At 50.9% G+C, this 27,152-nt stretch overlaps 3 protein-coding genes across 13 annotated transcripts in view; 1 reads left to right on the forward strand and 2 right to left on the reverse strand.

Moving 5' to 3' along the window:
* Positions 1-2,709, forward strand: part of TEX14 (testis expressed 14, intercellular bridge forming factor) — a 36,585-nt gene extending 33,876 nt beyond the window's left edge. For 5 of the 8 annotated variants that reach the window (XR_008237636.1, XR_008237635.1, XR_008237640.1 and 2 more), the window contains 2 exons: positions 1,090-1,153; positions 1,343-1,382. Coding sequence is in view for 2 of the 8 variants with exons in the window: in XM_052804657.1 (XP_052660617.1) it covers positions 1,090-1,153; positions 1,343-1,376 (98 nt within the window). In the remaining 6 variants the exon portion in view is untranslated. Of the gene's footprint in view, positions 1-1,089; positions 1,154-1,342; positions 2,377-2,489 lie in introns of those variants that run through there. The other 3 variants (XM_052804657.1, XM_052804656.1, XR_008237638.1) reach the window with 2 other exon arrangements.
* A 2,641-nt stretch (positions 2,710-5,350) lies between these two features.
* LOC128149450 (pinopsin) lies at positions 5,351-9,425 on the reverse strand. 2 transcript variants are annotated; one of them, XM_052804674.1, is made up of 6 exons: positions 9,142-9,425; positions 8,490-8,659; positions 7,136-7,318; positions 6,551-6,696; positions 6,099-6,338; positions 5,351-5,626 (listed from the first exon to the last, which is right to left on the reverse strand). In XM_052804674.1, exons 1-6 carry the CDS (start codon positions 9,238-9,240, stop codon positions 5,508-5,510), a joined length of 957 nt encoding a protein of 318 aa, XP_052660634.1. In that variant the 5' UTR covers positions 9,241-9,425; the 3' UTR covers positions 5,351-5,507. The 2 variants fall into 2 exon arrangements, with proteins under 2 accessions (XP_052660634.1, XP_052660633.1); XM_052804673.1 differs by lacking the exon at positions 9,142-9,425 and having other exon boundaries at positions 8,490-9,105.
* A 2,680-nt stretch (positions 9,426-12,105) lies between these two features.
* The window catches only part of DOC2B (double C2 domain beta), a 38,194-nt gene continuing 23,147 nt past the window's right edge, over positions 12,106-27,152 (reverse strand). For all 3 annotated transcript variants that reach the window (XM_052804671.1, XM_052804672.1, XM_052804670.1), the window contains 5 exons: positions 17,952-18,078; positions 17,589-17,746; positions 15,378-15,459; positions 15,040-15,136; positions 12,106-14,364 (listed from right to left, as the gene is read on the reverse strand). In XM_052804671.1, coding sequence (XP_052660631.1) covers positions 14,228-14,364; positions 15,040-15,136; positions 15,378-15,459; positions 17,589-17,746; positions 17,952-18,078 — 601 coding nt within the window. In that variant the 3' untranslated portion in view covers positions 12,106-14,227. The remainder of the gene's footprint in view (positions 14,365-15,039; positions 15,137-15,377; positions 15,460-17,588; positions 17,747-17,951; positions 18,079-27,152) is intronic.

Here is a 27,152-nt window from a genome sequence, read left to right on the forward strand (position 1 = left end):
TTGAGACTGACAGCACTGTGGACCATTTGCTGGAGCTGCAGGGTGTCTCTCTCATAGTGCGACTGCAGTTTCCTCTACTGACTCAAAAGCCCTGAAAGACAGCTGATAATACTGTATCTGTGTTCTGTTTAGTGCTCAACCTCTCTGGCTTAGGCACCTAAATGCTACACACTGTAAGGACCTTGGTTACTATCAGTATGGTTTGGTATGTACCTGTCATGTGCCATCAGATCCCTTAAACATCTGTTTTGGTCTCATCTCCCCTGGCTTTCCTTTAATAGAAACTAGAAGTAAGGAAGAAGACAAGATAAAATAAAAGCGTTTGTTCTGTAAGTCCAAATCTCCATTAGGAACTGTCAAAGCTGACTGGTATTCTACAGCTAAAGTTAAAAGTTGCCATTTTCAACATTTTGCAATTAAAGATGTTTCTTGTTACAGGGCGGGGGCTGACATACTTGTATTAAGTTAATGTGCACTTAGTGCTGTGCAAAAAATATGAAAGAACTGGCATTTTGTCTGGAAAGAAAAAGGCAGTAGCCTTTCATTTTCAGAGAGAACTTTTGATTTTTCAGTGTGTAGTACAAGATGACCTAAAGGAAGTTGCTTCAGTGTTGTGGGCATTTAACACTTCTACAACAGTCACTCTATAACACGTTTCGCTTTCCAGTTAGGCACCGAAAGTTTGAAATGTCCCAAGTCACTAGCTACTTTTGGAAATGTTGATGGTAATTTTTAAACCTACAGATCTGGAGGTAACATCATTGTGCTCGTTATTTGCACAACATTAGCATATATGACCCTATTTTCTATCAGACTCTTTGAAGAACTGAGCTGGTAGGGATTGGGCTTCAGGTTTTGAAAACAGAATGATTTCTGATCACAAAGAGGGTCCTGTGTAATGCACCCAATAGCAACAGAGCTGAGACTGGTTTCTGATTACAAGTGCAACTTAATGTATCTAGCAAAGAGATCTGTAGTGCTTGATTCAGCATGCTTCTATGTGCTGACAAAACTAGAGCTTTCTCTTTGAAGTGTTGGGTGGCTGTATATGTTCTTCTTGGTTCTGAGCTGAATTCACGTGTTTTTTAGACACGCGTCCTGAAGATCAGAAATCCCGCTTACAGCAGCAGCAGTCTTCATCTTTGCCATTCACGTGAGCCTCTCTTTGAATTAAATTGGGCTTTTGGTAGAAATCTGTGTATTCTCTGGCTGCATGAGATACATTCTTGTTTTCCATGTCAAGGAGGTGAAAGGAGCAATATGAAATCCCATTCCGTTCAACTTATGGTTTGATGTAAGAAAAAAACCAACCGTGTAACTTTTTTTTTTTTTTCCCCTACAGGGTAATTGTTTTGGATCAGAGCTCTCCTACATGATTAAAATGGATGGTGAATAAATTCTAGTATATGACCTGCTTACTGCTGCTTGTACAGTATACAGCCTGTGAATTGCAACCCTTTTTGGCCACATAAAGAATTCTAAAGCTCGGACTTCCTTTAACTGCAGCAGCAAGTACAGAAGAAAATCTAATGCTCTACTTTGTAATACAGTTTGTACTGGTTTTACACCATCATTGCATGTAAAGGCAGTATCAATAATACTGCAGAACTGAATGTTTTCTGAATATAACATCCTTATGAAGCTGGCTACGTGGTGGGGGTTTTTTTCTGTGTGTGCATGCTTTCATAAGCAAAAGAATTTCTTGCTCTGTTGCATTATGCAGCTTTCAGTGTTACAGACAAAATGATTGTAGTTCTGTGGACTGCTGTTACTGCTCAGGCACTTAAATTTTTCCATGCTGGAGTGTGGAGCACGGTTACAGCCCATGTAGTGTATGTTTTTCCTTGCTCATTAAATTTAACAAGGTAATTTCTTGTTTTCTCTTTTCTTAGTGCTTTTGTGATCTAGCGTTGAACTGATTTGACTGATTAAGGGGATTAATTGCTGTGCAAAAAGCTAATGAGAAAAAGGCAGTGTTCTCCAGAGATTGCAAATGCAGCAATACATTCCCTGCCAGCATTAGACAAAACTATGAGAAAATCTGGTTAGTATTACGAAGATACCTGTTGTGTAATTAAACCACACTTTTGGTAGGCCTCATCCAAAAAAAAAAAAAAAAAGTCCCTGGATATGATTGAGCTTTGGATCAGGATTTTGATGTGCACAGCAGCTTCGTATTCAACTTTTCTTGTGATAAATACTGTTCAGGTGCAGGAGGTGTGAAGATTGTCCTTGTCCCTTTTTAACAGACACTGGGATTTTAGCTGGTTGTACCCCATGTTGTTTTTTCGTTCCTGTTCATGTAGGGAAGTGCTGCCTATCTGTAACTGTTAGTTAATTTGGTTTAACAATACTTAATAAAAGTTTCCAAGGTTATTGTGCTGCCATGTGGTTCTTTTTCTGGTTTTGGTAGTTCTTTTTTGGGGGTTCTTTTCTGTTTTGTTTTTGTTTTCTTTTTACTTGTTATTAACTATGTTTCCCATCATCAGACTATGTACACAACTAGACGCTGATAGAGCTACTCCAGGGAGGGTGCTGCAAACCGGCAGACCTGGGGGAGCTTTCTTCAGGAGAGATCGAGAAAAAATACAAATCTTTCATCCGTTCAGTCCTGTCGTGGCAGTGATAGAGCTAGAGCAGAAGTGCCAGCAGCACGGAGGCTGCAGTTTGAGTCTGCCCTCAAGTTAACAGCAGTGCCAGTGCATGGCAAACGGGGCTCACTTTTGTGCATTACACAGTTCTGTCCAGGCAAAAGTTCAGTATTTTCTAACCTGGGCTTGTATCTACTGCAGGTGCCCAGTTTTCCCCGTGTGTGAGTTCTGTATTCTTGCTGCGGCAGAAGGACTTTATATTCTTGATACAAGCTGCTGGAACAAGGTCCTACTTTACATCGGCCTGGCGCTGTGCAAAGCGTTGTGTTACGCTGCAGCCTGTTGCAAGGAACAGAGGGTCATTATCCTACATTACCATACAAATGCATGCAAAAATTAAATCGCAAATTTATTGTGTGATTCTGTCCTGAGTGGCTTGTGACTCGTAACTGACAAGTAGCTGAGGGTCATTCCCCTCTCACTTTGGGCAATGTTTTGTTATGTTTCATAGACTTGCTCAATTAAATAAAAAGTAATTAAAACTTGCCAGGCTGCAGCAGTATGGTGGAGTGGAGCAAGCACACATGCATTTTTACATGCACGTAATTACATATCACTTTGGTTTGCAACATGTGAAATCTTCTTAGCTGCTTGGATTTCTTTTTCTATTTTATCTGTCAGACCAAATGGTGAGCAGACTGTGAACGATTTCCCTATCTTTTTTTAATCTTAATGGGGAGAATTTTTATTTCTGTTGGTAGGGAGCCTTTCAAGTAGGCCTGTAGCCTGTCTGCTCTCCTTATCAAGGCTAGAACGCGGTAGTTACAGATTCCAGTTTTTCAGCTGCTTGTACTTCTCCAGATTTTTTAGTATGCATGTAAATCATCCTAATAACACAAAGCATGGGCACAAAAGTTGTAATTAACAGGAACAATTAAACAAGGACCAGCGAAAGACAACAGAGGAGACCAGAGGGGGCCCGTCTAATGCTGCTTTTCAGCTTCCCAGAGAATGAAAGGCCAATTAATTAAATTAAAACAGTGATGCTGAGCTGTTCTAATTCCTCTGAGCCGCTAGCCTGCGAGTTGTTTTGCGTGTAGGAAAGCAAGCGGTGAGAGGGAGGTGGAGACGTGGGGATGGGGTGAGGACGGGCGTCCTTGTCCCCCAGCCCCGGGGATGTGGCACTGCCTGTCGGTGCTGGTTGTCTTGGTAAGCGCTCGCGGGGCCCTGCGGTATGTTTGAGTGAAGACGAGAAGAAAAGCAAATGTTCGTTCTCTCAGCAGCCATGTTTTGGCTCCCTTGTACCTGTCATCGTACTGGTCTTGGTTTGGGGATTTTTGTTCTGTTCTTGTTTTGGAGCAGAGAATCTCAGAGGGAAAAAAAAAAAACAAAAACCCCTCGGTCTCCCAAATCTCATCACAACTTGTGCCGGTCCAAATTGCCTTTCTGAGTGCCGATTGTCAGGTTGCGGACTGCATGCTAGTGAGGCAATTTAGTGAGGTGATGATGAACAACTTTTAGCATTGGTTCCCTCTAACTCCTTCAGGGGTTTTGCTGCAACAGCAAAAGGGGTGGAAGACGGTGGGAGGAGGAGAGGAGCGAGGCGTGTTTTGGGATCGTCCTGGCGGATGATGGGTGATGGTAGAAACAAAACTGCGGAGGGGAGAGTGAACCTTTAAATCTTGTGACTGTGGATCAGTCTCATTTTGAAAGCAATTTAGGTGTTCAGAATCAAATTTTGAAAGACAATTAACTATGAAGGCAGACAAGCTGCCCATAGCATTTTTGAAGAGAGAGGAATTTGATCAGAGTCTCGGGGGATTCCTGACTGCGATATTGTCTAAACCTTGCACTTAGAAGCCTTGTCCATAGGCTCCTAAATCACATAAACTGCATCGTAGTCCAGAGGTGTAATTGCAGCTGGTGTAGGTAAACATTGTGTTTTGAGATTCAAGATCAGGTGTGTAGCTATGGAACCCCATGGACAGGTTTTTTGTCTTTTATTTTTTTCCTTACAGGCTTTGGCATCTTTTGCTTTCTGTTGAGGTCCTGGCCGATGGGGCAGCCGTGGCTCTGCTCTGCCTTGTCCTCAGGGTCCACAGGGCCTGTTAGAACCTGGGTGTTCACCCTTGCTGGGAAATCAGTGGATTTAAGACTTTTCCTTATTGCCTAAAATATGTAACTTTTTGTGTCTTTGAGCTATGGTTTTTTCTTGCTATCCATTGTGATGGCATATGTGGCACTTGCCACGAGAGAAGCAGCGCCAGCTGTAGTAGCGGGAGGCGAAGTGTTTTCTGTCAAACCTTCTATCAGCTGGTAAAACAGATGCATGTGAACTTGTCAATGTTTATTAATGTTTATTAACGCACTCTGCACTTAAACATACCTGCTGGATTTTTTGCCAGCTTCACAGCGTGACCTCGAACGTCACACCGAGATCGGGCGATGCAAATAGGACTTGGTCTATGGAGGGACGGCAACCGTGCGGCTCTGTCCTACGGACAGACCGCTGTGGAGGGGGGTCACAGCCGAGTGTGTTCAGCCTGATGCCGGGGTGTTTTGCGTTGAGGAAAAATTCCTCTTATTTTCTTTGTTCTTAAAAGACTCCAGATTCCCGAGGGTGAGGGGCTGGAAGGGAGGGGTGTTTTCTTAGGAGAGGGAAATAAAAGTTTGTGGTTTATCCTACGAGGGGGTAGCTCCTCTCCCACAAGAAGACAATGTGACGTCTTTCTGGGGAGCACCGTGAGGGCTGCTGGGGAACTTCTCCGACCTCCGAGAGCCATCCATCTCCTGGGCATGGGGAGAAGCTTCTCTGAGCCCATGTTGGACGAGGCTGGGTGGGACAGGCTGAGCCCGAATCTGATGTTGGTGCAGGCAGGATCCGGCCCCAGTTAGACAGGGTGAGATGGTGTCACCTTATTCCGCAGCCCGTCTGCAACGATGGCTGCGCGGGGACCGGGGGCAGCCGGGGCGGTTTTTCCCGTCCTCCAGGGATGGTGACCGCAGCACACCATTTTCAGCAGGCAGCTCTGAAACTGGGCAGGGAAAATACAGGTTACGTGTTGTGGAAGAGAGCTGGTGTCTGCCTCGAGACTTGGAGGCAGAGGCTGCGGGGTGGGCACTCCACAGCCCATTGTATTTTGGGTGAGAGCTGTATTAATTCCCAGCCTAACTCTTTGCAGACCCTGGCAGTTTATTGACGATAAAAGTTTCATTCTGTTCGCTTTGTGCATCCAATAAGCAGTTTGTGATCTAAAATTAAGTTGCCTGACCCCATAAAATCATGGAAGCAGAAAATGAGTTCTCGTTCGGGCTCGGAGGCTACTCCCTCCCTTGCCATTTTATTCCCCAAAACCTTGCTGCTTATACAGCAACTGCCGGATTGAGCCTGCATCTATGCTTCCAGATAGGATAGATGGTTCCTCCACATTTTATGAGGCCACTAAGTCGTTCTCCAGAAGCCCCAGTGAAGCTGTGGTTTCATTAGCTAGTGGCTTTCTCCCTCACCTGTTTGTTCATGAAGACGTAGATGATTGGATTGTAAACCGTGGCGGTCTTGGAGAAGTAGGAGGGCAGGGATGCGAGAGCTGGCTGGATTGCGATGTCTTTGTTGGTGGCCACCACCAGGGCAAACGTGGTGTAGGGCAGCCAGCAGATGAGAAAGGCCATCACCATCGCGATCACCATGCGCGTCACCTCCCGCTCCGCCTGCTGCGTCGTGTCCGATTCCTGCTGCTGCGCTGCAGCCTGCGGGGAGTTTTGGAGAGAGAGCGATGCCTATTAACAAATTCCAACAGCATTTCCATCCCTTAGGTGCCCTGACATCAGCGCCAGGAGATGTCAGCTCCGTCGACTGTTACAAAAACCTGCCACGAGCCTCTTCAGCCCGACGGAGATGTGCCTCGCCAGCGGTTTTGGGAGCAGAAAACCATCAACTCGCCTGCACCCACCGTACTTACCGCTCGCAGGGTCATCAGCAGGTTGATGTAGGAGAAGAGAATCAGGCTGAGGGGCATCACGAAGCAGGTGACAAACAAGGCCAAGATGTAGCTGTTGTTGTTGCTGCCACCGGTGTACCAGTTGGGCCCGCAAGAGGTTCTCAGACCTGGAACAAACAAGTTTCAAAACAAGCCTAAACCGATCATGGGTTTGGATAGGGGCTCAGTAACAGGCTCCAAAAGCGCAGGCGCCGGCGCTGCCCCTCTTTGCCATGCTGCCCGAGCACCTCTCGCTTTTCCATCCCCAAGGACCTGGAGATCAATCACCGTGATTTTTGGCTGGCCGACTGCTCTGTGTAGGAGGGTGATTTGTCGTGGCGTGCAGCGTTATGCCAAGCTTCTATATAAGCAGGTTTTGGGCTGGGTTGGCTGCAGCGTGTCATGCAGTGCACTCCTGCAAAACAACCTCCGAGAGAGGATTATTGCCTGAGCAAGCAGGAGGTGTTAACATTTTAAATACCAGCATAGACGCTCTCCAGCTACCCCACGCTTGAAAATGATACGTAAGAAGACGACGCTCTGGAGTCTGAAGCACATCTCCCCTACCTTCGGGCACGTAGCTGCTCCAGCCCATGAGCGGTGGGGTCGTCCAGAGCAGTGACCAGCTCCAAGTGAAGGCGCAGCCGCTGACAGCGTGCCGGTGCTGGAACCGAAAGTCTCCCAGGGGTCTGCAGACCACGACGTACCGCTCGAAGGCCAGGATGGCCAGGGACCACAGCCCCACGATACCTGGGGGGAGAAGGAGAGTTCATGTCTTAGGAACAGGCTCTCCTGTGGCTCTGCTGCCCATGCTGGGATGTAGCAGATGAAGATTAAGAGCTGTTGAAGTCAATATTGTTGTAAAAAGAAGTCAGACGTTTTTCGTATGGCAGGGATAGCTGTGAGGATATCTGGCCCTTAAAAATGAAGTTGGCAATTGGGTGTCTGTGACACATCGTGGTTATGGCCACAGTTTCTCCACTGGAGTGTCGACAAAAGGTTTTGTGCAGTTTCATGTTTCTGATGCACCCGCAACCATCCGTGTGCTGACACGGCAGCCAGCACCCACGAAGCGCATCCCGAGCGAGGACTCCCAATGTGCCCAAAAGTGACATTTCCTGCCCTATGAAGACCAAGACAGAACATGTGGTGACCTGGCACAGCCAACTATCTACTTGACCCTTCCCTGTGCTAAAGAATAGCTGAAGAACACGAGTTTTACGTCACGCACAAAAGCATTGACTTTAGGAGATGCGGCAAGCTGATGAAATGTTCCCCAAATGCTAAACACAAGAGCACCAACCCAAGACGGGTCTCGAGGTTTGTGTCTGTCCTGGTTTCAGCTGGGATAGAGTTAACTGTCTTCCTAGTAGCTGGTACAGTGCTATGTTTTGAGTTCAGTATGCGAAGAATGTTGATAACACTGATGTTTTCAGTTGTTGCTCAGTAGTGTTTAGACTAATGTCAAGGATTTTTCAGCTTCTCATGCCCAGCCAGTGAGAAAGCTGGAGGGGCACAAGAAGTTGGCACAGGACACAGCCAGGGCACCTGACCCAAACTGGCCAACGGTGTATTCCATACCATGTGACGTCCCATCCAGTATAGGAACGGGGAAGTGGGGGGGGGCAGGGATTCACCGCTCGGGGACTGGCTGGGTGTCGGTCGGCGGGTGGTGAGCAATTGCACTGCGCATCATTTGTACATTCCAATCCTTTCATTATTGCTGTTGTCATTTTATTAGTGTTATCATTATCATTATTAGTTTCTTCTTTTCTGTTCTATTAAACCGTTCTTATCTCAACCCACGGGTTTTGCTTCTTTTCCCAATTTTCTCCCCCATCCCACTGAGTGGGGGGGAGTGAGTGAGCGGCTGCGTGGTGTTTAGTTGCTGGCTGGGGTTAAACCACGACAGTGTCCTTACCTGTCAGGGAGACCATGAAGCCCTCCAGCTCGCACATCTGTTTGCCGAACACGAAGAAGCCGTTGATGTTGTTGGAGAAGCTGACGGAGCTGCCGCAGAGCGTCACCAGCAGGTCGGCCACGGCCAGGTTCACCAGGATGTAGTTCAGCGGGGACCGGAGCTTCTTGTACCTGATGGAAACCACGATGACCAAGCCGTTCACAACCGAGGCAGAGACCACAACGATGCCCATCAGCACAGCCACCGACAGGTACATGCCCCGCGGGGCCTGGTGGGGCCACTGGGGGCCATCGAAAGGCCCCGGGGTCCCGTTATTTGGGGGGTCCTGCGAGCTGTTGGAGGAGTACATCGGGCTTCTTCTGGAGCACCGGTGCCGGTCCAGCTGAGGCAGGTGACCCTCCCCAAAAGCAAAGCTTCTTTATAAAGCCGGAGGGCCTGACGCGCCCCAGAGGAGCTTTGCATTAAAATACCTTAAGCTTTTTTTTAATCTGAAGGGTTTGTTCTCCCTCCCCTCTTTTTATAATCAGCTCTTTATTCCAGAGGGGATAAAGAGTGACTTAAAAAAAAAAAAATCTGATGACCAAACAGTGCATCATTTAATTGAGTAAATAGATTTTTTTTTTTTTTTTTCTTTTTACCTTGTGCTTCCCACCTGCGTTCCTCCGTAAGTGTGACCCCTGCCCAGCCTCAGCACCCGGGACTGGCCGTTATTCCCCATGCCGTGGGTTGTCGGGGCTGCGGGCGCTCCCATCCCATTGACCTGTGCTGGGAGCACAGGAGCCAACCCCCCCCCCGGGATCGCCGCGAGCCCCCAGCTGCGGGGGGTGCAGGGTGCTGGGGTGGGGGCAGCGGCTCCCCCTCGCCTGGGAAGGGGCGAGCCCGTGGAAAGGAGCAAAGGAAAATCTGCGCCGGCCACGCTGAGCGGCTGGGGGAGAGGCCACGGAGGCCACTGCCAAGAGCCATGTGCTGGCCCCAGTCTGTTTGAGCTGCATCAGTTATAAATATACATGATAAACAAATATTAAACATATTCATATACTAACCAACATATTTTGATAGTAAATATAATGTAAACTAAAATATATTACATATAATACTATATAGAAGAATTAATTTGTATCTGTACATATACATACATACATGGATGTATGTGGAGACAGCATGCAAGAACGAGTGTGAGAGACCATGCCACCTGTAACTATATATAATAAACATATAATACAATATATACTACATATATAACACATAGTAAATACTTACATAAGCTAAATGAAAAGATTTTATACACATATATAAGCATATTATGCAAAAGTAATACAAACAGATAAAAGTAGTTAATATTTATTATCTAATATGTAATATGTAATTAATATCTATTTTAATTACATATTATATACTATAATGAGTGCATGTATACATACATGCTTTCATGTTTGTGCCTTTAAATATAGCTACCTATATCTGTAGCTATATAATATACATTCACATATCTATTTATATATACATCACGTATTTTATATAGTGTATATATAACTATACATACATATGTACATAGCTGTCTGTAACAAAGTATATTTTTATATAGACATGCATAAATATATAAGTGCATGTATTATTTATATATACATGCATACATATATTTATTATATAGATTTAAAAAATATATTATACCTATATGTATAAAGATAATGAATTTTTATTGTATATACTATAATATGTTTCATATATTATATTATATATACTATAATATATTGTAGATACTATAATATATAAGTGAATGTGTAGCTATACATACATATCTGTATGCTTGTAGAGTTACATATATACATACAGTATATATATAACATATATTAAATTATACATTATAGTCTATATAAATATTTTATATACACATACATGTAAATTATATAAAATATTTATATGCATATAATAATTATATAGGAAATATACTATAGAAAGTGCATTTATGTACTTATACATGCATATATATGTATCTATTTATATAGCTATCTATGTATAGCTATGTATTTAGACAGACACACAGCTATAACTCTAAATATAATAACTACAGACAGACACACAGACAACCCCCCCCCAAGCTGTGCATCCCATGGGCAGCCGCAGCCGGGGATGCGCAGGGATCTGGTCCCCTGAGCCGATTAAATGGAGCCGATGGATTAACAGCGTGTGCCGGGCTGGGCTCTGCCTGGGCGGCCGCTGCCGCACCACCAGCACCACCACAGCCCCTGTGGCACCGACCCACCGACGCACCGGGAAGGCGACCGTGGGCCCTCGGTGCTGCGGCTCCCTGCCCTGACGCGCTTCGCACAGGGATGCTCACCTGGCTCCGGCTCCTGTGCCTGCTGCTGCTCCTGCACCGTGTCAGCAGGTAAAAATGGGATGGAGAAATGCCGAGCCTTTATTTTTAAAAATGTATGAAGAGACACAAGCATATAATTAACTAACTCAGTCACATGTGTACACACATGTATGTATGCACCTATACGCATGAGTATACATGTATATATAATGTGTGTCTATAGATATATATATTTGTATCGCTGTAGGGGGATATATATGTGTAAAGGGGGGTGTGTGCGCATGTATCCATGTATCCGTCTCTGAGGGAAGCTCGGTTTGGGCCATACTTGTGGATATTTGGGCCAAGCGGCAGGAAAGCGCAGTATCTGCCCGTGCTGCGCTCACACGCCGCTGTAGCCAGAAGCAGCTGGTGTAACACGTGCCGGGACCGTCGGCAGGTTTTTAATTTCAATGCGACGGTCCAGGCCGCAGAGCAGTGATGACGAAGGGCGAGGTGGGTATGGAGAGCTAACACCGTCAGGGCTTCCCATGGGAAACGGCAGCCTCCAAGGAGGGAATTGCCCTCAGCACCAGGAAGCAGCCCAGCTGCTCGCAGCCTGAATATTAATCTCTGAAAATATACATTCGATCAATCCAAAACTACAGCAGGGAAAATACGCATTAAATGAGGCAGCTGGAGCAGCCGTGGGGCGGGCGGCACCTCAGCTCCCTCCCAGTGCAGGGAGGTGACTCTGCGCCTTCGCCCCGGGGAGGACGGTCACAGCATCCGAGGGGGCAAAAATCCGTGCAGAGACTGCCCCGGCCACCACACAGGGTGTCTCTAATGCCCTTCTGCTAACGCTACTGAATAGTGCCTTAAGTGATGCAAAGTTAATGGAAACTTCAGAAAGCCCAGAGGTTTGGGTTTGTTTTTTTTTACTCCTCCCTTGACCAATCTCCCCCCCCACCCTCCACCGCCAGCGCTCACGGTCCCTGTGCAACCTCGCAGCACCCTGCTGACACGGAGTGGGGTCCCCAGTGAAAGCAGGGGACGCGGAGCCAGCGCAGTTACAGTGCTGGGGTTTTTTTTTTTTGCAGCAGCAAGAGATTGGAAAGTGGAGAATAAAGCCAAGCAGCACCCAATGCTCTGGTTTAAAACCTTCTCCTGCTCCCTGAGTCCTCGCCGGGCCCCAGCTCTTTATCTTGCGTCTCTGGGTCACTCCCTGCTGCATCTGAGAAGTGCTGTGACGCGCCGAGCTCATGCACCGTGGTACCGATGCGGGGAGATTCAAAAGCTGCACCGCCGGCATCGACCTTTTTTTTTTTTTTCCCTTTTTATTTTGGGGTCTCGTTATAAATATTAACAAATCTGACAAAAAGTACACAGATAGATAATACTGAAATACAAAAGTCTTTTAGGATGCAGGTAAGGACAGTTTCTGCAGCCTTCACATGGTAGCAAAACATCAGTATCAAACATTTCACGAGGCCTGGCATGACGACCACCACTCTGCATGCAGCTGGGATGGATGGACGGACCGTCCGCTTAGAAAAGACTGGGATACAAAGTGAAGGAACCCCCACACACACATCATGTCCTACTCCACCTCAGGCATAAACCAGTTTCATGGCAAGATGTGCTTAAACAAACGGTGGATTGAAAGTAACTTTGCAAGGAAAGAGAGACACAGCCGATCCGGCGTGCCTGTAGCTCTCCTGGAAGCTCAGACCCAAACCAGTTTTTAAGGTGCTGGACCAGTGACAGACAGAGAGGATTACCGGGAACATCCTACTTGACACGCTGTTGGCATTCAAATAAAATCCATGCATATCTGTAGAATGCATTACAAATATTAAGTTATTAAAAAAGCCCCTAAGAACATTGTTTTTTAATTTCCCCCCATATCAAACAAGGTGTAACACGATCGTCACTTTGAAAAGTAAATCTAGGTTTCCGGAGATCCGATTGCTTTCCAAAAAAAGAAGTCGGCAACACACGCGCACGCACGCATACATAGCTACAGGGCTCAGAAGCTGTAGTAATTGAGACCGATGGGGAAACAGCAGCTCTTCCTAAGAAATCACGGTTTAAAGGCTTCAAAAATTTCTGGCAAGGTGCAGCATTTCGCAGAAAGTTTTAGCTCATCCCACCGGGCGCCGGCTCTTGTGCAAACACGGCTTCATCATGTTTGCACAAGAGCTGGCACCCTGTGGGATGAGGATGCAGAGACTGGCCAGGGTGGGTCACAGAGGATGAGAGCTGGGATTATTATTATTATAATATTATCATATTATTACTGTGCCGGACACAGAAATTTGGTTTGGACGCTGTCCGAGGCAGAAAATGGACCAACCTGACGGCCGTGCCGGAGCTGAGCATCTCTGCAAACACGATGCCGGCTCGGTCCCATGGCTCAGCTTGCTGCATGCCACCAACTCGCAGCATAAAGCGCCTCGGTTGAATTTTAGGTAATGGCATGAATTGGAAAAGGATGAATAAGGGAAAAGTGATAGAAAAATTTAGCCTGAAAGCTGGCTTTGCTGGAAAAATAGCCATGCTGAAGCCTGGCTGTGTGGCTCCGGGCAGGAAGGCATGGTTTCATTAGGAGAATGGCTGCTGGGCGGGCAGCGCGAGACTTGGCTGCCGGTCCTGGGAAGCAGAAAGGGCCGGTGGCTTTGCTGAGCTTTTTATTTTGCCCCCCACTTCTGCAAACGTGAAGCCGCCCGATCCCGGGGACCACGAGAGGGAAGCCGTGGTCTGCAGAGCGCTTTCAGCTTGCTGGCTAACTTTACATGGGTTACTGGAGAGGACGAGCACAACATTTCTGGAAGAAAAGCAAACAGTCTTCCTAGGTTATCAGGGGAGACAATCATTCCAACAGAGGAGCTTTAAATGCATAAAAGACTGTTTAGGCCCAAACCACAGAGACTGACAAACCACCAGAAATATGGCACAATTGCCTTGAGAAAATAGTTCCGGGTTTTAGTGACGCCTTTTGCTCATATTAGATACACGAACGGAGACTGATGCATTCATTTTTGCCACTGAATTGCAAGGCAGCGAGAAGGTAATTCAGTATAGCAAAGAGTTAGGAGTCAGAACTGCAGTGCATGCAGGCATGTGGTGTCCATGTGCGTGTGCACACGTGCGTGTGTGCGCATGCATGTGCACGCTCGTGAGTGTGTGTGAGAGTGTGTCGGGGTGCGAAGAGGCATTTTGGAAAAGCCTTAGGGGGACGGGACCTGCTGAGCAGAGCAAACCGCCGCTGCCTTGTTCCCTGGGAAGGGTTTCCCTGCAGCCAGGCCGTGGCACGGGCTGTCCCACTCTCCCGGCTGCCCCGGTACCACGATCCCCCGTATCCAAAGCCGTAAACGAGAGAAGTCCAAAGGCTGTGGCCGGCAGAGCTGTGCCCACCCGGGGAGCAGCCCCGTGGCACTCAGTCGCTGAGGACAGCCCCCGGCAGCTCGTTCGTTAGCGTGTGCCAGCGCTCGATTTTCTTGTCCTTGTTTTTCAGGCAGTCGAACCAGTGCTTCAGTCGCTCGCCTTTGGCATTAATTCCTAACACAACTCCACCTTGAGAGAAAGACAGAGAAAGGGAGAGGTGTGGGGTGAGCATCAGCCCTGCACGGGATGCCAAGGGATGCCAGGGGACACTGGATGGAGCCAGGTCATGCAGCCGCTCTCATGGCATTTAATGCCATGACCTGATGTGACACACGGGCAATCGCAGCCTGGCTTCCCCGGCCCCTCACGGTTGCGATCCGGGACCTGCCCCGGGCAGCTTGTTCTTGTGCCGAGGACGGGAGACTCATTGCAGTTGCAGCGGCCATCAGAGATACTGGGCACTTGTTAACAATAAATCACAGTGACCAGTAACAAAATCACAACAAGCCTAGATATCCAACAGGGATAAATGAAACCTCCCTGTTAAACCTGCTTTTTCTTCAGAAGAAAAGATCTGAAAACAGAAGGGGAGAGGAAGACGCATCTTCTCCCTGCTTGGGTGCTCCTTGCGTGGGGGATGTCTGAAGTGAGGAGCAGCGGGGCCGGCTGCGGAGAGGAGGCTCAGGTGCAGGAGAAGGATAAAAGCAGAACAGAAACCCAGCAAGAATGAACGTGGGGACGGAGAACAAACCGGGAGGCTGGAGAAGTGCAGAACAGCAGCAGATGAAAGAAGAAGAGGCACAGAAGGTGAAGATAAAAAAAAAAAAAAGAGGTCAAAGAGACTTTCTGGCGTGCCCCACTCACCTATGAAATCGTTTGATTTCCCGATATCATAGTCCCACACTGTGACTTCCAAGGTCTTTTTCGCCAGGTCACCATGCTTTATCTCATAGCAAAACTCCTGTTGGGGAGCAGAGACAGAGTCAGAACGAACCCATGTTGGGTTTCTGCAGGGGCCGGGACCCCTAGGAGGCAGCTGGGGCTGTCCATCCTCCTCCTCGGGCTGTTGCCCTTTGCCACCCACGGATAACTCAACCCTGATCCCTCACCTAAAGACTGGGGTTAGGTTTTTTTTTTTCTCCTTTTAAGTCCAAGGACTGAGAAAAGCCCCTAGGCGAGAACCACAACCAGCAAAACCCCACCTCATTGAACTCGGGGTTCAGCGTCTTCTTCTTCACCGCCGTCTTATGCTTTGATTTCTTGTCCTCATCTGGCTTCAAGTAACTGCAACGAAACCAAGGCAGCATTGTCGCACACAGGTCCCGTACCCCCTCCCAGCAAGGAAGGCAGGTAGGGCTGCCCAGGTCCCCAAACCTGCAGCTCCCTCTTCCCCTCCTCTGCCAAAGTGCTGGAGATGGCTGGAAAGAAGCGGCATTTCCCCACGTTAGCACGACGAGTCGCCGGCTGCCATCAGAGAGCACTGATTATCCCATCTCCAGTCCCTAGGGGACACTGGCACCGCACACATGTTCCCAGCTCCCAAAGTCAAACGCTCCCAGTCCAGAACCAGTCCAGACTTGGGACCCTGCGACCGGTCTGCTCATCCAGAGCCTTGCCAGGAGACAGAAACCACACGCAGGTTTGTAAGAGGGAACAGGAGCAAGTGCAGCCACTGCAGTTTCGTGCCCCGCTGTTTCCTGCAGATATTTTGCAGCGCAGCAGCAGGGCTGAGAAGCAAACAAGATTAAAGTGTCATCAAGCAGAGAGGGCGTCCAAAATCTGGGCCAGGCCAAAGTCAATTCATCGTGGTTTTGTATTGGTGCTGCTCCTTTAAACATCAGTTCTGCTTTCTTCTTACACTTTCCAGATCTTGCTCATAATTAAAAAATTAGGGCTTGTACCGAGAATCATCACTTTGTCTATCTGCTCTGATTCAAGCCCTGCAGATACAATCTACTGCAGATAGCACAAGGGGCACCTACAAAACAACTCTGTACAACAACAGGAGTTGTTACCTCAGTGGCTGAGCCTCCGATGAGCATTTAAAAAAGCATGAGTGGATTTTTATGCAAACACCTCCACTCCTAAAGAACAATTAAATAGGAAGGTGAAAGTGTGCTGCCGATAAACTCCATTACTGGCCTCCCAAGCGCCAGGCACAGTTTATCCCAGTAGCTCTGCCTTAACAAATATCATCCCCGAAAGTGCCAAAGTTTGGGTCAGCACACTGGGGACAGGGACATGGGATGGGTGCAGGGCGGGCTTCCTTCTCTGCTTTGCAGAGAGTAAGTTTGAAAAATGCCATCTACCCAAAAAACCAGGAGCTGCGGCAATGCAGGGCCCCACGCCAGCCCGGCTCTGCGTCAGCAAACCATCACCTTCCTCAGCATCCCTTAGTAGCCCCTGGATGACACCAACTTCCCTGAATCACTTGGATGAGGCTGAGTCACAGCAGCCCATTACAGTCATTTTAATGGCTCTTTTTTTTTTTTAATATTGCTGGTATTTTTCAAAAGGAAGGTACTCCCAGTCATTTACATTGCAAAGTGTCAGTGGGACCTGTAAATGTGCCCTCAGCTCTGTTAACCAGGCCCTGGAGCCACCGGAGCCACGGGTTGCGATTAAAGTGCTGTCTGACCTAATTACACACATGTTGTAATTAGAGTCTTTCCAAAGCGCGGGGTGGTGGCCCCGCTGCCGGGCTGGGAGATGGGCTGGGAGCTGGGCTGGGAGCTTCCTCTCCCTTGGGACCTGGGGAAGGGGACGATTAATTGCCCGTCCCCTGCGTCCTGGGAAGGGACAGTGTGGGCTTCGAAGAGTGAAAAGGCTGGCGGTATCGCTGGGAAGGAAAGCAAAGGCGCCTGCAGGTGCTGAGCAAGGTCCAGGACCGTCGGGCACAGGCACCGTCCTGCTTGGGGGATACCCATCCCCGTGCCGCCGGATGAGACCCACGACCTGCCGGGCTGGGGCTACGCCATCAGCAAAACCCGACCATACCTGTCTGCTTTGGGCCACCAATTCTGTCCCCAGGGCTGCGTCCTTGCCGCAGACCCTCTCCCAAGCAAGGGCAGTGCCGACACGCAGCGCGGAGCCTGGCAGCGGGGCACCACGGACACCCAGCTGCTGCTGAACCGGCGGGGACGACACGATGCCCTGGTGTAGAGCGGGCACGGCCACACGCCACCGGGCAGATCCTGCACCCCCGTTACTCTGAAGTGCTGGAAAATAATCGCCGGGGAATAACACACTCCAGGCGAATACGAGCTGCTGCCGTGACGCCCTCATTTGCATCTCCTAATGAGATCAATTAATTTCCACTGCAGGGAGAGGCAAGAGGGGACAGCACGGCTTCACCGAGGGCTGGCAGCGGCAGCCTCTTGCCCAGCCCGGCGCAGCCCCAGAGCAGCACTCACGTTTTGACGTAGGGGTCGGAGTAGCCATTGGCGTCCATGGCGGCCAGGTGGGCGCAGCGGATGATGCCCACCAGCAACGCCTGCTTCTGCGAGCTGTACTTGAGGGAGATGAGGATCCGGCCGCGCTCCTCCAGCGATTTATCCTCTGTTTTATCTATCTGGGGGAGGGAAGGCACCCAGTCGGGAGGCTGCTCCGGGACACAGCTGCGGTTGGACACCCACCTGCCCGGCGCAAGGGATGCTCTCCCCATCCCTGATCACGTTTGAGGGGTCAAACTACCCCACGCTCTCACATGCCGCAGGGAGAAGCTGCTGTATCCGTGGGCCCACGGTGGGGGACGCTGCTCTGAACCCCCCACTCACCGGCAGCTGCTTCTCCAGGCAGATGTTGAAGTTTTTGGTCTGGTTGGGCTTCAGTTTCTTCAGTGGGATCCGCGTCTCCCCAATGAACTCGTTGTGGCGGAACTTGTCCTCATCGCAGACCGAGATCCTGCAACAAGAACAAGGTGAGCGGGACCACCGGGGAGAGGGGAGGCGATGGCACGAGGGAAGGGGCTGCCCCGTCGCACTGCAAGTCCCCCCAGCAAGGGGACGTCTTCGAGGCCGCCGTTCCCCAGGCCAGTGACTGGGTACCTCCTTCGCAGGCAGCTGGAGGGCATCAATCTGCTGCTACAGCCCGGCCAGGGCAGCTCGTGATGTTTAAATGTGACACCCAATATCTTGGTCTGCTTTAACCTCCGCAGCCGAGTCCCAAGGCTGCCGGGATGGAGGACTGGCCAGGTTTAGGGAAGCAGAGGGATGCGGGAGGTGGAGGCTGAGCTACACCGTGTCTCCCAGCTCCAACACACAGCCACCCACGTGGAGCTACCTGCATGTCCCGGCTGGGCCCCCACAGCCACCATGGCTATCTCTCCTGCTCAGACCCCATCCTGGCCAGGGCTCCTGCACCCCTCGGGATGGCTGTCACCCCCCCAGAGATCGGGGTCCCTCCAGGGAAGATGCTCCCAAACCCTGAACATCACAACCCTGCAGTGCCGCAGTGGCTGTGTCTAATGCATGCCCCAGCCCAGGAAGAGCAACCTGGGGCCTCGAGCGTTCTAATGGCTCTTCCATGAAAACATCAAAGTCATCGGTGACTAAAGCAAAACTATTCTGAGCCGCCACCAGCCCAGCTGCATCCTGCCCGGTGTGGGAGGCTCTTCCTAAACCCACTCTCGACTGCACAGCCGGCAGAAGCGTGCCTCCCCACGGGGCTCCTTCCCTCCCCACCCAAGGAGCTTGGGCACTTTTCCAAGTGTGGCATGTCTCCTGGTGCTGGGGACCTGGCTGCCCCGTCTGGGACATGGAGGGGGTCCTCCACCTCCTCTCACATCATGCCGACAAGACCAGGAAGGATTTGCAGACCCAGTCTGCGAAAGACATCACACCTCGGCCAAGTGAAGGTCTCCCAGCCCTGTCGGGGTCCTGCCCAGGGCTGGGTCCCGGGATGCACCCCTGCATCCCGGCAGCCGGCATCCAAGGGCAGTGACGGCAATGCTGAGTGAAAGCTGTTTTCCGCGTGAAAGCTATAAATGCCTTTCCCTGAGCTGGCAGCTAATGAGTCATTTCTCTGCTGCTTCCCAGCCCGCTCTGGGCATCAGGAGAGATGACAGAAGAGCAAAGTTAGCGCTTGTGGGGAGCCTCTGCTCGCAGCTCCTAAAATCCCAGAGAAGGGACCAGGAGGGTGGTGGCTGCCTTGCGATGGACTAGCCATCCCCCAGCAGCACTGCCTGGAGCTGGGGACAAGGAAAGCCATCCCGTCCCCCTCTAAAGGGAACATCCCGCACCCACACTGGAGCCACGCAGGGACCGGCTGGGCTCCCCGTCCATAGAGGAAGCGCGTTTCCCTTCCCTTGTCTCCTCTCTCCCCTTTTTTAAAATTTTCCTACAGTGTCTTCTCATCCTTTTGCTGCCTGATTTTTTCCCTCTTTCACCCACTCCCATTGGTGCCCTTTTCTCACGGGCAGCATCTCTGCCTCCAGGGACCGTGCTCCGCCTTGCCAAGTTTTGACAAACAGAACCTACTCAGGAAGGGGTAAAAGTAATTAAAAAGACAAATAGTGCCCTGGGATCCTGCCTCAGAGTAACTAATTGCACACCCCACCTCTGGCCTGCGCAGTACCTGGACTGTTAATCCATGGATGGTTTATCCATGGATGGTTTGACCATGGATGGTTTGACCACCCTCCTGCTCACAAGTGAATAAAAAGGCAACGAGGGAGCCACAGGGACGGCTCAGTTGCACTGCACAAGGACTGTCAGGGCTGGGGAGTGGCAGACGAAGGGGGTTTGGAAAAAAATAATACAAGCAGGAAGACAGGGAATGCTGCTCTCCAGAAAACCATAGCTGGATGCGGCGTTACTATAGATACCCGCGAACAAAACCACCCCACCGCAACAGTAAAATCCTCAAAGAGAATCTTAAATGCAGCCACGATATTTCCTATTTCTATTCCTCCTCTCGCCTCTCTTTTAAAGAACAAAACCAAAAAAGGAGCAGCGGCAGCTCCAGACAAGAAGCGGCACTTGCCAGGCGTGCACAACCCCACACCCATCTGGCCAAAGCTCTGGGGAGGGAAAGCGAGCGCACAGTTACGAAAGCTGGGCTGAAGAGGAGAGGAGCGTGGCCCTCACAAGGAGCTGACAGCCAGGGGTCTATTTTTACACCCGGCAATTGCAGAGCAGTGCCGTCTCCTGCACGCTCGGGGGAGGCAGGGTTTGGTGCCGGTTTTACCTCTTAAGAACATGAGTAACAAGATCTTCCCCCGACAATGTCTAGATATGCCCCAGAAGCACAACAAGCTACTGAATGCAATGTCTTACTTGCTGTGAAGCCCCAGAACCATCCAGGATGGGCAGAAACCCAGGAAGGAAACAGCTGGAAAACTTCAGTGGTGGTGGCAGGAAGACCATCTCCAGTGTCGCACTGGGAGAGGCTGGAGAGCCCCGTTTCACTGCCCACGGGGACACGGGAAGCCCCTTGCTCCCACCTTAGCAAGCGGCTCAGAGAATGCCAGCTCCTGTGCAGCATGCTACCGCTCAGAGACCTTCAGCTCAGCCCCAGGCAGCTGCAAGCCCCTGCGTTCCCCCCCCAGGGATGGCTCCTGCCCTCCCCACACCGCACAGCCCAGTAACCAAACCACATCTGCCCGAGCCACAGCCCACCGAAGGGCAAACCCTTCCCCAAGGGAGAAAGGTGACAAATCAGGGCAGCGTCGGGGTCGACAAGCCCCTGCTTGCCGCAGTGCCACAGAACGCATGTCCCCTTTGTCCCGTGGGACCCACAGCACCCCGGGCAGACCCCTGGGTGCTGCGTGATGGAAGCAGCCCAGCCTGGCGCAGCGCCGGGGCGATGGGCATCATCTTTGTCCCTGCTGACATCCCACGCTAGTTACAGTTTTTGTGCAGAAGCGGGTCCCTTGGGAGGCAGTTTTTGGCACATCTGCAAGACCTGGGAACTGCCACCGTCTCCAAGCAGCGCGACGGAGCCGGAGACACCGCCAGGTCTCTCCCAGCCCCCGTTTTCCCTCTGGCATCTCTGGCAACCTCTCAGGTGAGTCCCCGCATTTTGTGCCCATCTGTGTGTGATGACCAGAGGTGGTTCAGATGCAGAGTTTCATGTCAGCCCTCCCAGTCCCTCCGACTCAGCTCCCGAACCCCAGTCCCCCGGGCTGTCTGCGGTTCATCTTCACCGGGACGGTATTTTTAACTCGGGCAGGCTGGCAGTGCACCGGCCCCATAAGCGAAGGCAGCAGGCGTGAGTCAGATGAGAAGGCAGCTCCGGCCCCAGCCCTCCCTTTGGAAGCAGGCGTAATGCAATTACACCAGCTTGAATTTTATTACAAGAAATCGATGTGATGGAATTTTTCTGCCTTGGGTTAGAAAATCAGCTCCATGACAAACAGCAGGAGACGCTTCTGGCAGCCACGTTCACCTGCCACCCTGAGCCCTTTAACTCGAACATCACCCCTCTCTCGCCTCTCTTTATTAAACTCAATCCCTCGAGCTCAGCTTTTGATTTGACAACTTCCACTGAGGGGTCCTGATCTTTAAGTCAAGGGCTGTGAAAACCACCTTGGAAGAAAACTAAGCAGCAAGTGAACAATCACTGCTCATTAAACTTATTCTCCCTCCTACTCAGCCCGGGCTCCTGGGTTACAGTCCTGACTCACTGCACAGCTCAAGCAACCCCGCTCGGCTGACTCACGACTTCTGCTCGCACACGTGTTCCTCTGGCCTCTTTCCCATTGTGGAAAGGGGAGAACAGGGGTCAACGAGGCCCCTTCTCCGCAACGCACATGCATGTAAGAGGTAGCGGAGCCTGAAGACGCAACTCCTGTATCTAAGATCCCTTATGGTCCCTATAGCAACTTAGGCTCTTGATGGAGGAGCAGATGCACAGGTGATGCCTGCTTGGCTTAAGGACAGGCAACGCTTGGCAAGGAGAGAAAACAGAAAAGGGCAGTGTCCTGGGACTGTCCAGCTCTCCTAAAACTAAAAAGAGGATTCAGTGCTGGGCTCCATCACAAAATGCCTCAAAGTCTGAGCGCAGAAACCACAGTAAAAGTTAGATGAAATTATGAGTGTGCCTGCAGTTCCGGAGCAAACCGCATTCAGCGCTTCTGGAGTAAAGCATTTTGGGACCCCAAATCTCTAAGTGTCTGCAGTATGCCTATTAGACCTGATCAAATACTATTTTCTGAATAATGTATTTAATGAGTCATGATGTTTGTCAAACACATGATTAAACAAAGAATTCCTGGCATTCGTGGGCCAGCCGAGTATCATATGAATAATGCATCACTTCGCCAATGTATCTGGATATGAATAATTGTATTCAATATATGGCCAGCTCTGATATTTATTATGAATACAATCTATTTATTGCATATTACATGTATTATTTTAATGTAGGCAATTGTATTCTGCCTATTCCAATTTCCCCTGCAGCATTCCTCTGCCTGCCCCCGTCACGCACCCCGGCTTCCCACCACCGGAGACTGCGGTCGAGCTGCTGCGGCACGGCCGTGCTCAGACTGCGGATGGGGACTGGGAGTGGGGACTGCAGGGTGGGATTTACCCCTGGTGCCGACAGGGAACCTGCCCCCAAGCCCAGCCATCCCAGCCCTCTGAGTCCAGCATCTTTCAAGCAGCTCTGAATTTGCCTTCTCTCAGGATGGTGGGTGGTTTCATTGCTATTAAGCCTTGGGCTAGACTCGAGGATATTTAATTCAATGAATGGATGAGACCTTTCAAGATCCTCCCACCTGCTGTGTTTCATGAAATCTGAAGTATCTGGTGTTTTTTTGACGGGGTTGATTCATTAACAAAATCCTGCTTGCCAGTGCAATTAGCTGGGCTGCCTTCACCTCTCCTTCTCCCCTGGGGGTGGCCCTGCTTGGGGAGGAGAACCCCAAGGGCTCCCGGGGCTTGGGTCTGTCACAGCAAAGTCACTCGACCAGCTCGGACGAGGCTGCACGGGGATGAGGGGCTGCCTGTCGGGGCAGAGCGTGGGGCTGGGGGTCTTGGGCAAGAGGGGATCTGTTACTCCATGCTCCAGGAGGCAGAGGATACCCCTACTCCAGCCCCTGCAACGAGGCGAATGCCACTCGTTCCCCTAGGAGGGCTGCAGGCACTGGCAGAGTGCCCCGTGCCAACACCAACCCACCAACCCATGCTGGACACGTCCCACCACGAGCCCAGGTGGGCAGGGAAGATTTTTCAGTGCTTTTCCACCTTTTCCGCTGCATCACACGCTCCCCAGGCAGCAGGCAGGCGAAGGTTGGCAGCAGCTTTGATCTCCGCCGTTATTTTTACATTAAAGAGACTTTGCAATCGCGTTCCCTGCCCCTCCGTGAATCTCAGCACCAAGGAGGCACCCGGGGAACAATCACCTCCCAGACCGAGGGGAGCATCGCTCATGCTCTTTCAACTACCAACAGCCGCCTTGCAGGAACCTCGCCTGATTAGCGCAAGGAAAGCCAGCGTCCCCGCAGCTTTGAAGTTGGCTTTTCCTGGCGGAGAAGGAGATATTTTGCTGAGATGATGGACAGGTAAAGCGAAGCACTGAAGGCAGGACAACACAGGGCATGGGAGATGCTTCCTGCGGGAAGCGGCACCGGGAGGGTGAAGGGCCATTGCCACTGGTGTTATGGAGAGGCTCACAGAGGAGCAACAGCTCAACCCACACCAAAATAAAAAATCCTTGGTGAGCCCCAGCCACCAGGGACCCCAGCCCATCCATCCCTCCTCATATAAACCAAAGATCCCTCCCCAGCCAGGCAGCAAGGACACAATTCAGCGGGTATCTAAATGAGAAGGTGCAACATTTCCCACCCTTGCACCCTTCTACTTGATTAAATATCCAGTGTTTGAAAAGAAGAAAATCCAAGCAAGGAATTAAAATAAAAGATGGATTTTTCTACCTTGTGGCTGGTTTGCACGAAGTCTCATCTAAACCTGCCTCAGGATAAATAAAATCTCCTTCGCCAGTATCTCCAACCATGAAGACGGAGAAAAGGAAAAAGGGGGCTGGGGAATTGCTCTTAAGGAAAATGAAGAGCACTTGAATTTTAGGCTCTGACTCCCCCATGCAAGATAAGAAACAGAGCCACGATGCTCAGAAGCTTTGTTTTAGCAGAGGAATTTCTTGGGCCATCGGCAAGAGTTTGAGTTCCCACCCGAAATTCTGCCAAACCCGTTGGGCAGAGCAGCTAAGCACGTCCCAGCGCCCGAGGGCAGGCTGGGCCCTGCTGCCGCAATGGCCGTTTGTGCCGGCAGCCGAAGCTCGGCATGGGAAGGAGCACCGGGCACAGGGAAGGACACGGGGCCACCAAGGGTGTCCCAGCACCCATCCTGCAGTTCGCTGGTTTCAGAGATGGGACTAAGAAATGTGATTTCATTTGAACCTTTACACACCCATCTACGTGTGGGGCATTTTTTAAAGGGATCAGAGTCCTGACTAGGAAATTTTTGGGGGTCTACACAAGAGAAGAGGCTGAACCCCACCCTGGGAAGACCCACCACAGCCAGGGCAGGAGATGGCCCACACGACAGGCGACAGCCCCGTAGCAGAGGTGCCAGCTGGGAAACCTTCTCCACCTAAAAGTTTGTTTCTTTAATTCTTCTCTGGAGGCATTTCCAGACGAAACCAAAGCCACAAGCCCCAGCCCAACAGCAAGCTCCACTTCACAAACTTCTCCACTTTTCTGCTCACACAACCTTCCCAGGGAGATGGCGGAGCCCCCTGAGCCCCTCTAAAAAACCATAACACCCAGCCCAGAGTTCGCTGGCTTTTAGGTCACCTTTGGTGCGCTGACTGCCACGGTAACACCGGGGATGCAATTCCCCTTTCTGCCCCACGCAGGAAAAGACTGATCCTGCCCACCTGCACACAGGGACGGGTGCTGCTGAGGTGCCCAAATCTTGAACCTCATTAATGCCAGGGCGATGGGGCTGGGGGGTCCCACGCTGCCGCGCTGCCAGCAGGGACCGGGCTGTGCTAAATCCTGCAGGACGGAGCCTGCTCCATCTGGATGCAGTGCCAGATCCCAGTACTATGCTTGGAGGCAAGGTGGGGGGGGGGATTTGTGTGGCCCCCCGTGGCGCTCCCGGCCACCGGCTGCCCTCGTGGCAATGTCATCGTGGGGCTCGCCACCTCCATGGTGACAGGCTCCAGCAAACCCCATCAGCTAGCTGCAAATGCCGATGAGTCAGAATTGCACTTGGTGCAATATTTCTCTCCATACGGAGAGGATTTTGATCCTTAATTATCACTTAATTCACCAGGGTCAGCTGCCGGCAAGGAAACCTCAGCTGCAAAGCTCAGTCTTCATGCAGAGCCTGAGAACCTCCCTGAGAAGAGGCAGCTCTGATGGGCGCGAAGGCACGAGATGGATGGCTCTGACGGCACGAGGAGATGCCAGACCCTGGGGATGCTGCGTGAGCAGATGAGGCTTCGCAGGGAGTTTCGCTCCCCGCAGAGTGCCCGGCTGGGAACTTGCGCAGGGCAACTATACTGCAGGCAAGTCCGAGGCTTCCCTTGCCTCCCTGGAAAAGGGGCTCTTTAGAGCTACTTTGGGTAATTGGCCGTTAACCGACCTTGCCAGCAATCTCCTGGGCTCCCTGTGGAGGTCCCAAGACAGAAACACTGTCTCTGATCAGGCATGTCCCCCCATGGAGCGAGGGGTCCCTGCGCATCACCCCGAGGTCCTGCAAGTGGGATACAGGGGTCCCTGCATGGAGTTTAGTTTTGGAGGGGGCACAAGGAGCCCCGTGTGCTGAGCCCTGCGGGAGCCCGTGGCCACGTTTGGCTCCCCGCAAAGCACCCACAGCACCCAGGCTGGCAGGCAGGAGCAGGGATGTGCTAACAAGGGATTTCTGTGGGGAGAAGGGCAAATCCAGCCCGGCCCACGCGCATGTTTCTGCGTGTCACCCTGCCACTGAGCATCCCGCGTCTCCCTGCTGTCTCCCGGGAGCAGGCGAGTGCAGCCCTCCCCCAGGGGGAAGCAGCTACCAGGGCCCCGAAAAGGTGGGGGTCAAGCCCTTCTGCTCCCTGGCGCCTTTCAGCAAACAACTCAGCCGAACATCTCTCTACAAACCGATTTCCACGCTTGAAGAGGCTGAAAACTTCAAAGTCTGGGGTGAGAAAATTGAAAAAATACCCACCAATAATAATAATAATAATAATAATAGACCACAGTTTCCAGCCCGACAAGCCTGCAGCACTTTCAGCATGACTAATATTTTCCACGTGAAATAATAATCTGCAGCACTAAATTTCTCATCTCCGTGCACATGGCAGACAACAGGTAGGCTCTGTCCAAATTCACCTCTGAGCAGGACCTTTTATAAGGCAGCCTTGCACTCTCATCATGGGGAAAATAATAAACTCCCAGGGTATCTGCAAATAAGGAGGGTCGGATTCCAGCCATGGAGCTGACAAAGCCCCAAGTCCTCGGAGCAGGATGCAAAATCCTCCTTTGTTTGACAGCAGATCTTACAGCAAATCCTCCTGCCTAGCGGTCCCAGATCAGAGTGGTGATGGAGTAGCCGAGGGCACCCAGCACCCTCCCTGGACAGGATCCGTCCGCAGGCTCCGGGTCACTCCCTGCCCTCACCCAAGTGGGATGGTGGCCAAGACACGAAAACCTTTGCATTCGCAGGGGTCTGCCTCCCCGCAAAGGAGCACTTCCAAGCCCACACGGCCCCACCGCACCGCCCTTGCCCACCTCCAGCCCCACGCAATGTCTCCCAGCCCCGAGAGGTGCTGCTGAATGTGCAGAGACTGAACTAAACCAAGAGGCTAGAATAAATACATACAAATGCTCTTCATTTAGTTTAACAATAATTCACAGGTGCCTCCAGCTTTCTCCTGAAAAGCTCAGCCTCGAAAGGGACCCAGAGCTTTCCCAGAGAGATTTTTCTCAGCAAGATGTGACCGCAAAGCCTTAACGTGTGCCCACGAGAGCTGGGCATGAAGAGGTTAAAACCAAATAACAGCACCTCTGCAGGCAGGAGCCCAGC

This window comes from Harpia harpyja, chromosome 12 (genome assembly GCF_026419915.1).
Source record: "Harpia harpyja isolate bHarHar1 chromosome 12, bHarHar1 primary haplotype, whole genome shotgun sequence".
NCBI classification, from domain to species: Eukaryota; Metazoa; Chordata; class Aves; order Accipitriformes; family Accipitridae; genus Harpia; species Harpia harpyja.

What these genes read in the sequence shown, in the direction of transcription:
- LOC128149450 (XM_052804673.1), bottom strand. Translation starts at nt 8,838, where the DNA reads ATGTACTCCTCCAACAGCTCGCAGGACCCCCCAAATAACGGGACCCCG. An exon ending in CTTCATGGTCTCCCTGACAG is followed by an intron (nt 7,319 to 8,489) that starts GTAAGGACACTG and finishes TTCTCCCCCCAG; the next exon opens with GTATCGTGGGGCTGTGGTCC. An exon ending in ACGTCTTCATGAACAAACAG is followed by an intron (nt 5,627 to 6,098) that starts GTGAGGGAGAAA and finishes TTCCCTGCCCAG; the next exon opens with TTTCAGAGCTGCCTGCTGAA.